The sequence below is a fragment of the Prosopis cineraria genome, unplaced genomic scaffold (assembly GCF_029017545.1).
Source record: "Prosopis cineraria cultivar Desert tree isolate PC_DT_omini unplaced genomic scaffold, ASM2901754v1 PC2, whole genome shotgun sequence".
In the NCBI taxonomy this organism is placed as follows: Eukaryota; Viridiplantae; Streptophyta; class Magnoliopsida; order Fabales; family Fabaceae; genus Prosopis; species Prosopis cineraria.
Genome location: NW_026555333.1, coordinates 22,122,885 through 22,135,619, shown reverse-complemented (window position 1 = coordinate 22,135,619; position 12,735 = coordinate 22,122,885). Strand labels below are relative to the sequence as shown.

Sequence of the window (12,735 nt, the reverse complement as noted above, 5' to 3'; positions counted from 1 at the left end):
GTATATAAAATTCAATTCCAATAGAAATTCTAATTATGAAGTGGTCAATTTAAAAACATTTATAAAAAAGTGCAAAAGTCTATGATTACAATTAAGATAGTCCTCTATAACAATTTCTTTTATTAACTTATAGAATTTAATATTAATGACTTTAAAATTTTAGAGTGGTGCTATTAACTTAAAAAATTCATTAAAAAGATTACAAGAGTCCATTAAGGATGGTCTTTGAAAGTGGACAAGATAGAATAAAAATTAATAAATAAAAATAAAGGATCAACCTGGAGGATATTATAACTGCAAAAATTATAAAGGAAAAAATACTTAAAGAACATAGATATTTTTTTAGCAAGAATCTTCTCAAGAAATGAAGTATTAATGATATCTAAATTTACACGAATGACTATTTCATATATTAAATTCTAGCTATATTCATTTAAATAATTAATTATAAGAATATTTTTTATGATATGCATTGCATTCTAATAATAGTATGTTGTATAAAAAATTAATTAGAAAATTTGCATCAAAAAATGATTGTTGGAACAATTTTGTTGATAAAATATATGATTTTAATACATTACGTAAACTATAGTAAAACAAAATGTTAAAAAAATTTAAATTATACATTTAAAATGAACAATTCTTTCAATTTGTTAGCTGCATATATTATTAAGAAAGTAATAAAATTATAGTAGAATCTTTTATGGAGAAAGTATTTTTAACAGAAAACAACATAAAAAATCTTAATTGGCCTGTCTCCTAAATATTTTTAACTTTCAATACTTCTTTTAAATTGTAATAGTTGTCTCAAATGAATCCCAAATAATTTTTTTAATATAAAATTTTTAAGGTATTTGATTTGTCCAAAACTGATATTAAGTGTTTGTCAAATTATATATTTATCTTAAAATATGTCACATTATTGTTAATTTCAGTGATATCTAAAATTTTCAATCTATAGTCTTTTTAGCTTCATAATTGGGGCTAATTTTTAAAAAATTGATGCACAAGATATACAAAGTTTGAAAATAATATAAGCTATAATGGAAACATTATCATAAAAATTTCTCACAATGCATGTGGTATCAGAAAAAAGTTTCAATCTTAAGACTTGTGAGCCTATAATCCACATGTCTTAGAATTGAAATCATGCTCTAATAGTACAGTTAAAGGCATAAAAATGTTTAAGAAATGGATAATGTATGATCCCTCAATATTTTGTTGATAGTCTGTCAGTTATGCTACAAGATGTTATTTCTTCAAGTAAAAGAAATGATGCAAATGTAGCATAAACAATTAGATAAGGAGATATGAAAGTGGGTGACAAGGTGGCGGCTGCACCCTATAAATTAGTAAATCCTTACTCTAAAAGGAGTCATCATAGAGAGTTAAGTATTAATGTCAGTGATAGTCCTTCAGGTATGTATAAGTTTTATTATTGTTTAATCATATTTTATTGCATTATAGTACATTGTGGTTATATTTAATTCTAATATGATTAGTTTTTAAGCCATAGATGTTAAGTTGAGTGTTGTAAGAAGTACAAGTTCATGGTTTTTCTTGGTTTAGTTTTTATGGTTTTTCACTTATTATTTCTTGTATACTTTTATATTAGAATCCTCAGATTCGAGAAAAAAATAGTTAGGTAATTGTATGGGGAGACATTTGAAAGCATGTCACAAGCAATTTAAATAGAGTAATATGAAAATTTAAATTGTGCAAAATAAATTCTATTATTATACTTAATATATATTTCAAATTTTGACATAGCATCTTAAAAATTAGGCATCATAATTGTAATACCATGATATTATCTCAATTTATGTGAATGAATAAGCTTATGGATATTCGATAACATTTAAAATGATCTATAGAAGACACTTTTACATGTTTCCTATCATTGGCACTCTTTTATGGAATTTTCAAGCCACATTTCAGGGTATTTTCAATACCATGATATCTTCAGTAATTATAAAATAATCGGTTAAAAACTTACATTTTAGGCATATGTGTGGTATGGTAATCATGTAAAATAAAAGCAAAAAGATTTTCTATCCATATCTGAATGCTATTTTTCATTAGTAAGCTGACAAAAGTTTTGTTGGGAACTTTGTGAGTCTTCATGTTGTAGTCTACTCTTCTATTACTAAATGCAAATTAATTAGTAATGAGTATCTTGAAGTGGTACTCATCTTAAGCATTCAAAATTTATGCACTTGCTCTATTTCTTTCAACATCTAAGCATTATCCTTTTCAAATTCAACCACAATTTCAATAAAAGTAGAGATTGGTACACACAAGCAATCAATCTCTTCGATTTTAGAGGAATATAGGAGAGGTTAATCATATTTTTGATTCTAAATGACATTCGGTGATGCACATATTCAATGAAAGAGGAAAGTGATAAGAAGTTTCACCAAATACTTGAACTTGAATCACATTCTTAGTAAATCCTTACATTACCTATTCCTCTAAAATGATATTGAGTGTTTGCTAAATTATATATTTAACTTAAAATACATCACATCATTGTTATTCTAATGGTCTCCAAAATTTTCAATCTATAATCTCTTCAACTTCATAACAAAGGCCAATTTTTTAAAAATTAATACACAAGATCTATAAAGTTTAAAAATAACATAAGCTATAATAGAAATACTCTCACAGGAATTTCTCATAATATATATGGTATCAAAATTAGGTTTCAATCTTGAGACTTGTGAGCCTATAATCCACATGTTTTAGAATTGAAATCATGCTCTGATATTACAATCAAAGGCATAAACATGTTTGAGAAATGATAGCATGAAAATAAATAATTCCTTATATAAAAATCTAATTCAGATAGCATGAAAAAATGATAGAGATATAGATAGTGTGAAATGCTATTACTATCTTAAAATTTTAAAGCTATATTATTAATTTGGAGCATTCTTTGAAATAGTTATAGGTGTCCATGAAGGATTGTATTTGAATAAGGATGACATATATTAAAGTTTCATAAATTTATGAAAAGAGTCAACTCTAATAATTGTTATAACTATAAGCTAAGAATCACAAAGGAAAAAATACCTAAAATTTAAAGATAAATTTAGTTTCATAGAATCTCCTCAAAGAAGGAAGGATAATATACAAATTTACACAAATGGTTATATCATATATTAAAATCTAGCTATGTTAATCAAAATTATAAACTATAAGAATATTTTCAATATTGAACCTTAAATTCTAATAATGGTATATATAATAAAAAATGATTAGAAGATTTATATATAAAAATAGTTGATGGAAACAATTAATTGACATAAAATATAACAAAAGTTTTACATGTTAGGTAAATTATAGAAGAATAGTATGTAGAGAGAATCAAATCAAACATGCAAAATATATAATTTTTTCATTTTTAAAGCTATATGTATTATAAATATTATAATAAAATTATGTAAAAGCTTATATATTGTAAAGTTTATAGGTTTTGGTCCTAGACTTACGAGCACATAAATAACAAATCTTAGAATAGAAACTTAGCTCTGATACCATAGTTGAAGACATATAAGAATAATTATAATTTTTCTATTTTTTTATTTTGTGTCTTACTTTTCAATTCTAATTTCAACAATGGTATGCATGGTTGAAAAATATTTAAAAAAATTTAACTAGAAAAATATTTGATAGCATGAATTTATTGATAGAATATAACAAATGTTTTAACAAGTTAGGTAAGTTAGATAAGAATAATATGTTAAGAGAATCAAATCATATAAATAAAATTCATAATACCCTCAAGTTTATGACTATACATATCATTGAGAGAATAAAAAACTTATAACAAAAATTTATATTGAATTAAAAGAAATAACATATAATGATTTATGGAAGGAAGATCTAGTGAAAGTATTTTTGAAAGGAAATGATATAAAAAAAATAATTGACACATTTCTTAGATGCTCTAAACTTTTAATGTTTCTCTTAAATTGTAATATTTCTCTCAAATAGATCTCATTTAATTTTATTAGCATTTCTATTCTTAAAATACTTGATTTGTCTAACATTGGTATCGAGTGTTTGTCAAATTCTATTTTCAAAATTTTCATTCTACAATCTCTTGGCTTCATAATTGGCCCCAATCTTTTATAAACTCTGTCATGTAAGTATTTTACAAAGCATATTGTGGAAACTTTGTACTAAAACCTTCTTATAATGCATGTGGTATTAGAGCCAAATTTTAATCATATGACTTATGAGCCCATAACCTATAGGTCTTACAATTAAAACCAAGCTCTGATAATATATATGAAGGCATAAAAACATTTGAGAGAAGGTCAATACATGATTCTTCATGTTTTATTTATAAAAAATATTAAAATAAATTTGGCTGCCACTTTATGTTTTATTTTCCATTTGATCCACAGATTTATTAGTTCCTGGATTTGTCCATGTTTTTTTTTTTACTTGGTGAAGTGTTAATAAATTAGGTCAAATGAGGCAGGATGTAGATTTTGAAAGAATCGCAATGTATCATTCTCAATCATCGAGAAGGATTAGAATGTCATTAATTAATGGACCTTAAATATTTATTGTTCATAATAAAAGTGTACATTATACAATTTTTGGATAAATTTATCTGATTTAAGTAGTTTAAATTTTGGACAAATTCAATCAATCATTCTTGACCCAATATAATTTTAGTTATGTCCCAAAACTCTAAAATTTCACTGCATATTTAGGGGACTAAAATGAAATTAAAGAGATAATTCAAAAGATCTTATTGTTTCTTGTGAAGCTAGGTGCATGAATAACTTATATAAGGAATAAAATGAATAACTCAAGTATGAAAAATGAATAACTGGCTATTAAAACAAAGTATTTTTTGTATAATTGTATTATTATCGTAATTATGTATTTTGTGTAGAATATTCTTTAAGGGCTACATGTCATGTTTGTATTCATTCTTCTGTAATTGTTTCTAGCATAAATATAACAGTAACTATGTAGCCAAAGCATCATTAGCTCTTGGCATTATTCTCATATTTCTTCCATTTCTCTATCTTGGTATCATAGCCAATATAACCTCCTTTGCTTGTGCTCTTGTCTCCTCCACCACTTGATTGTCTTCCATTATTATTCAAACTGCTCTGACACATTCTTTGTTTAGCTCCTCCTACTCAACTGCCTTGATCAAGTTAGATCATGGTAATTTCTTACTTTGGGAGTCTGTCGTCCTACCTCTTATTGAGGGCAACAAATTAGAGCTTTATATCAATGGGTCAGATCAGGTTCTTCCTTGTCTTGTTGCTAATGATGTAGCATCAAAAGCTAATCCAGAGTTTGAGGAATGGTATACTGGTGACTGATTGCTTGTTGGTTGGCTTTATAACACGATGATGGCTATATTAGCTCTTAGCTCCTCTACTATCAAATTGACTTGGAGCTTTGAGAGGGTGTTTGTTCTCTTTGAGGTGCTTCTACCAAAGCTCATGTTATGATCTACAAGTCAAATCTGCATCATACTCATAAAAATAGACTAAAAATAGAGGAATATCTTTCTAAAGTGAAGATAATTGCCGACCAACTTGCTCTTGTCAGTTCACCAATGTCGAATGAAGATCTTATTATTTATACTCTCAATGGACTTAATGCAAATTACAATGCTATAGTTGTGAAGCTTATCGATGCTCTAAATTTAACCTTGATTGATGCCCAGGTTGCTCTCTTAGCTTATGAAAGTCGATTAGACCAACTGAACCAATTCTCAACTTTGTCAATTTAGCCGACTGTTAATTTTGCTCAATGGGACAATAATCTTTCCAGTCATGGAGGTATTTGGTGTAGTCCTCTTTCTCATAATCGAAATTGGGGAAGTGGTAGACCTTATTGCTATTTGTGTTATAAGCATGATCATAAGGTTGCTAACTGTTATTACAAGTTTAATTGAAGTTTTCAGCCTCCTATTGTTGGTGGAAATCGTTCTAGTGATTCTTATGTTCCTCAAGCTTATTATGCTACATCTACTACAGTTAATGACTTAGTGTGGTACATTGATAGTAGTGCCAACTATCATATGGCTCCAAACCCCAATCAACTTTACCAAATTAGCTAGTTGGTAAGACTAATTTGTTGACTTGTACTGGTGCCAAAATGCCTATACAAGGTTTTAGTTATACTATCCTTTCTCAGTATAATATTTAATTGAATGATGTGCTACTTGTTCCCTCTACAACTAAGAATTTATTAAGTCTGTCATGCTTACTTAGTGATAATGCCATTACTATTGAGTTTTCTAAGGCTAATAGTTGTGTTGTGAAGGATCAAATAACAAGTAAGGTACTATTACAAGGGCATCCTTATCAGGGAGTCTATCCCATGGCTAAACATGATCCTAAAAGTATTGAGAATACTGACCTTTGTCTAGAATCAAATTTTTAAAGTTATAAAGATTAGCATTACAAACTTGGTCATCTAGTGATAAGATTTTGAAATAAATTTTAAATAAATGTAATGCTCCTGTGAATGTCAATGAGAATTTTATTTGTAAAGCATGTCAGTATGGAAAATCAAAGTTGTTACCATTTCCTATTTCTATTTCACAAGCATCATTGCCACTTGAATTAATTTATACAAATCTTTAGGGTCCATCTCCACTTTAATCAATTCATGGTCACTATTATTATATACATTTTATAGATGATTATACTAGATTTACATGGTTTTGTCCTCTAAAAACTAAAGGATTGGTTGTTAATGCTTTTGATCTTTTAGACCTTTGGTTAAAAATCAATTTGGCACCAAGATTAAAAATATACAATGTGATGGTGGGTATAAGTATAAACCATTTACTCTGATTGCTCAGAGTTATGGAATTAACATACGAATTACATGTCCTTGTACATCTCCTCAGAGTGGTCGAGCAGAGCATAAATATAGGCATATTATCGAAATGGGTTTGACTCATCTTGCTAAAGCACGTATGCCTCTTACTTATTAGGTTGATGCATTTTAGAATACTGTGTTTTTAATTAATAGACTTCCCACTCTAGTTTTGAATGGTGTCATGCCCCCATTTCATCTCTTTAAAACAGAGCTAGATTATAAAGTGTTACAACCATTTGGATGTGCCTACAATCTATGTCTCAAGCTATATAATGAACATGAACTACAATTTCACAATTAAAAATGTGTTTTCTTAGGTTATGTATCTCAACAAAAGGGGTTTAAATGTCTAAGTTCCACTGGCAGAATATATGTATCTCATCATGTGATTTTTAGTCATCAATATTACCTTTTGCTATAAGTTTTCTTAACAAGCGATCTCCCTTAATAGATAATGATTCAATTCTCTAATAATTGCTGCACCATCATTAGAGGTTTTAGTTGTGAATTCTCCTATGAGTTCACCATCAACTATGTTGTCTCTATTCTTATGGTCATCATCTGACTATTATCTCCATCTAGATCTGTTAATGAAGAATTCGATCCAATGCAATCACCATGTCTGATAAAAAATGAAGGTTCTCATAATATAGCCTAAGAACAGTCAAGCCTAAGTGATGCAATAGTAATAACAGAAGCCTAAAATACATATCCTATAATTACTGAATCTAAGAGTAGAATATTCAAACTTAAATACGCATTTGTTGGTCTGCTTGTTGCTGACGACTTAAAATCTCTTGAGCAAGTCGCTAAACCAATCACAAGTCATGAAGCACTTTAGTCACCTCAATGGCATCAAGCGATGGCAGAGGAGTCTTATGTGCTACAATGGAATCATACTTCGAAGTTAGTTTTGTTCATTGGCAGTCAAAAGCTAGTTGATTGCAAATGGGTTTTCAAAACCAAGTTTAACACAGATGGATCACTTCAGAGAAGGAAGGCTTAGCTTGTTGCCAAAGGTTTTTAGTAAGCCCCTGGTGTAGATTATAATGAAATGTTCAATCTTGCTGTCAAAGATACAACTATTCAGATAGTGCTCATAATAGATGTCACCTTCAATTGGGAAATTCACCAGTTAGACATAAACAATGTGTTTCTCAAAGAGGTACCTATAAGAAGATGTTTACATACACCAACCAGAAGGGTTCATTGATCCTAAATGGCCAACACACATATGTAAGTTAATCAAAGCTCTCTGTGGCTTGAAACAGGCTCTTAGTGCTTAGTCTGATTAGTTGAGACTTACTTTACTAGAGTGGGGATTTCAAAATTCTAAAAGTGATATTTCTCTATTTTTCCTTAGAATACAAAGACTGAAAGTTTTTGTATTGCTCTATGTGGATGATATTTTGGTGACTGGAAACAATTCCACTTATATAAAGAATTTTATTCAAAAATTAAATTATCAATTTTCCTTGAAGGATCTTGGACCTCTTCACTATTTTTTGAATGTTAAAGTATGTAGAGATAATTCTGGTTTATTTTTAAATTAGAGTAAATATACACTAGACCTGTTAAAGAAGTTTAATATGCTTGATTGTGCTCCCATGTGCACTTCAATGGTTACTAGTCATCAATTGTCCTTTTTTGATAGGGAACTTTTTTTCTAATCCCTTTATTTATAGGAAAGCTATAGGCGCTCTCCAATACCTTACCATTGCTCATCTGGACATAGCTTATTTAGTAAATAAGCTAAGTCAATTTATGTCACAACCAAAAAGTGTTCATTTTCAGGCAGTGAAGAGGATTCTTAGGTATTTGAAAGGTACTTATTATTTTAGTTTACATTTGAAACCAGTAGCTTCTATTAGATAAATAGCCTTCATTGATGTGGATTGGGCAACTAATAATGATGACCAAAAATCTATGGCTAGTTTTTATGTATATGTTGGTGGTAAACTTATCTTATAGGCTTCTCATTAACACAAAGTGGTTTTTTGTGTTTGAGCTTGGTATGTCACCTCATTATCTACTTGTGATATGGTGTGATAATCTTAGTGCAAGTGCATTAGTAGCCAATCCAGTACAACATGCCAAAAGCAAGCATATAGAGATAGACGTATGTTTTGTGTGTGATCAAAGTCATTGCTGGAAAACTTATAGTTAAGTATGTTCCATCATCAAGTCAAATAGCGGATTAATTGACAAAGGCCTTGACTCAACCTCAATTCTCTGCATTGAGAAGCAAACTTGTTGTCTATTACTTCCTCTTGTTTGAGGGAAATGTTTGAACATAGTATTATTTGTATAATTGTATTATTATTGTAATTATGTACTTTGTGTAGAATTTTCTTTAAGGGCTACTTGTCTTGCTTGTATTCATTTTGTTGTAATTGTTTCTAGCATAAATACAATAGTGACTGTGCAGCTAAAAAATCATTGGCTCTTGGCATTATTCACAGATTTCTTTCTTTCTTTCTTTCTAGCATAGGTGAAATTTGCAATTCTCATTCCACTTACATTAGTTGTTCATTTTTCATGCATCAGTTATTCATACATAACTTCACCAGGGACAATAAGATCATTTGAGTCATCTTTTTAATTTCATTTCAATCCCCCAAATGTGCAATAAAATTTCAAAATTTTTGGGAGATTAACTAAAATTACGTTGTGTGAAGGGGACCAACTGAAATTTTCCCATAAATTTAACTCAGACAGTGATCTTTTTTTTTGTTTTTTAGTTACCGTTGAGAAATAAAGCTCATAACATACAAGATATTGCAACAAGATCTACTAGACACACTCATTTGCCAATCTATTAACACACAGAAAATATGTGGCTAAAATAAATATGACAGCAAATAATCGTTTTGACATTATTGTATTTAATGGGTGAATAGCATAACAAGATCATCGAAGTATTTATCAAATTTCTTCATAAACTTCCCAACACAAGAAGTAGGATACATATGATGTCCTGACTACATATAAGAGAAAAGGAATGTAACTAATTAACAATATTATATTAATTTATTTAAAGGAAAGGGAAGATTAACCCTCAAACTTTTATTCTTTTAAACTGGAATGAAGATGTTCTGCCTCCTCATGCTAATGATAAGACTATGCTTGTAATATATATGAGGTAAAACTCATTCAATTTCCTGCAACAATAAAAAAGAAAGGGTCACAATAAAAATAAGATTGCCTGAAATTCTCACTAAAAAAATAGTCTGGTTCAAATAATTGATTTGGAAACTTCTTTTAAGAAAAGATCCTAAATTCAAATCCTGTTTATGACTCACCAAAAAAAAATCTTGAGGCATTTGTATGATACAAATATTAAATTAAATATAATTAGAAAATTATTCTTTTAAAAGAATATTGTGGTCAACTTGTCTCTTAAAATCAAGCAATTAAAATTTAAAATATTAATAACAATAATTTTTATAATATAAATAATGTATAAAATACAAGGTATCAAAAACCAAGCTTGTTATTGAACCGGATTTAGATGTTGGTTTAAGGATTAATAATTTGACTAAGGTTGAACCTAAGTTAAACCAATAGCTAGTAATTAAATTAATATAAATTTAAGAATAAATTGATTATCTCAACAAAACTAAAATTTTAAATTATCATTAAAATTAATTTTTAGACAATAATGAGATTATGATAATCAATAATAATAATAATAAAAGTTAAAATGTAAAAAATATTTTTTTAAAAATAACATGATAAATCAAATTTTACAATTTTTCAGGTAAAAATTTATCCTTTAAAAGTTTACACAGTTCCACCCACATGATATTGATATTATATCTATGCCCTAACATTTCAATGAAACCTATACTTTATTTGCGTTAGGGCCAAAAACTTTTCCCTTGCTAAAAAAACGTCTGCCTTGACTAATAGGTTCAATATACACCAACTTCTATGTCTTCTATCTATTTAGACTCCTTAATTACCGTGCCATTTACTCATATTTGACCAGACCTTCACTAATTGTCTGCATTTTTTTCTTCAGTGCGGTGGACCGATTAACCCATCTGACTTAGCCGGATTGCACCGAGTTAGCCACCGGTTAACCGAGCTGCAGGCTAGTCTTCTCCGTTTTTCATAATATATATATATATATATATATATATTTAATTGAAATAAAATATTTTAAGTAAATAAATTTAAAAAATATATATACAAAATTAATAAAAGGAAAACAAAACAAAACAAACAAATTTACAATTACCTTTGCATTGGGGAGGGGTGGTGGCACCGCACTTAGCAGGCAAAGCGATAGCCTTCTTGGGGTCAATTCCAAGTGCAGGAAGCACCGACTTGTACTTGCAGAGACATGCCACATCAGCATGGCGACCAACTGCACAACACGCCTCCGTCGGCGGCGGGGGGTGTGGCCCGGTGACAGCCGGGCGACACAAGCTCAGTTTGGTGGTGTCTGTGTTGCATAGCACAACTCCTTCAACTCCTCTACCCAGTAAGCCTATTATCACCAATATGTATGCTGCCACGATGCCATGCACTAAGGATCTGAGTTTGATTGCCATGTTGTTGCTCTCTTCTGAAAGATGGGTTGTCTTGATTTAGGTACTATGCTTGAAGTGCGAGTTCGGGCTATTTATTTATATGTGAAAATGGTCAAGGATGGACCCACCAATAATATGCACGTATATATATAATATACTCTCTCTGTTTAAAAATATAAGATATTTTTTAAGCAGTTAGATGTTTAAAAAATATAAGGTATTTTTAGTCTTTTATAGTATAATCATTTCCTTTTTTCTCAAAAATACCCTTATTAATAATGACTTTATATTTATTGTAAGGTATTTAATATGAGTAAATATAAAAAATAGAGTTAATTTGAAAGTATGTAGCTACTTTATTGAAAGGTAAGATTTGGTTAAAAATATCTTATATTTTTTAAGAGGGTATATAATTAAAAATGCAACGTAATATTATTTTCTCATGTAGTTGAAGAGAATATATATGTTAAGAAGTTGATATATTATTTTTTTATGAGAAGTTGATATATTATTGCTTGGTAATTTTTTATTATTGGAATTAAAATTAGGATAATACTCCCTCCGTTTAAAAATATAAAACATTTTTAAAGTGTTAGAAGTTAAAAAATATAAGACATTTTTAGTTTTTCGAGATATTATCATTGTCTTTTTTTTAAAAGTGTCCCTATTGATAGTAACTTTATATTTATTATTTTTAATAGAAGCAAATATGAAAAAGATAGAGTTAGTTTAAAATATATAACTACTTTATTAAAAGTGAGATTCAGTTAAAAATGTCTTATATTTTTAAACAGAGAAAGTATTTAAATACTTAGCTTTATATGCACTTAATACACTTTTATTCAATCAAATGAAAACAAGTATATTTTAATGTGTTAAATATATTAATTATTAAAAAAATTATTATAAAATAAATAATATATAATTAACATGTCTTGATATAATTGAAAATAAAAACCTTAAATGTGTGCCTATATATATAATATGGCTAATATATAAGAAATAATATTACAAATATGAAAATGATTATAAGAATATTTACAATTACAATACAGTTCCAAATAATGAAATTAATTATATTTTTATATTTATAAATGAAATTTTAATATTTACATTCGTAACTTATGATTAATTAATTTTTTAATTATGATTTGCATACAATTCTCTTAAAAACATATCATATTAAAAGAATTAAAAAAAATTTGGGGACAAAGGCCACGCTTGACTGACTCTTCCTTCTCATCACATCAACGGTCTTCTCCACACTTGTTCGTTCAAAGGACATGACTTTTTTGCCCCCTTTCGATAAACCACGGACATGTCACAT

General features: G+C 28.5%; 1 protein-coding gene across 1 annotated transcript; it reads right to left on the bottom strand.

The window, feature by feature from the left end:
• Nucleotides 1-9,661: 9,661 nt before the first annotated feature.
• LOC129299417 (putative lipid-transfer protein DIR1) lies at nucleotides 9,662-11,456 on the bottom strand. The gene is made up of 2 exons (XM_054937888.1): nucleotides 11,114-11,456; nucleotides 9,662-10,031 (listed from the first exon to the last, which is right to left on the bottom strand). The coding sequence occupies exons 1-2, from the start codon at nucleotides 11,427-11,429 to the stop codon at nucleotides 10,024-10,026; spliced, it is 324 nt and encodes a 107-aa protein (XP_054793863.1). The 5' UTR covers nucleotides 11,430-11,456; the 3' UTR covers nucleotides 9,662-10,023.
• Between the last annotated feature and the right edge of the window lie 1,279 nt (nucleotides 11,457-12,735).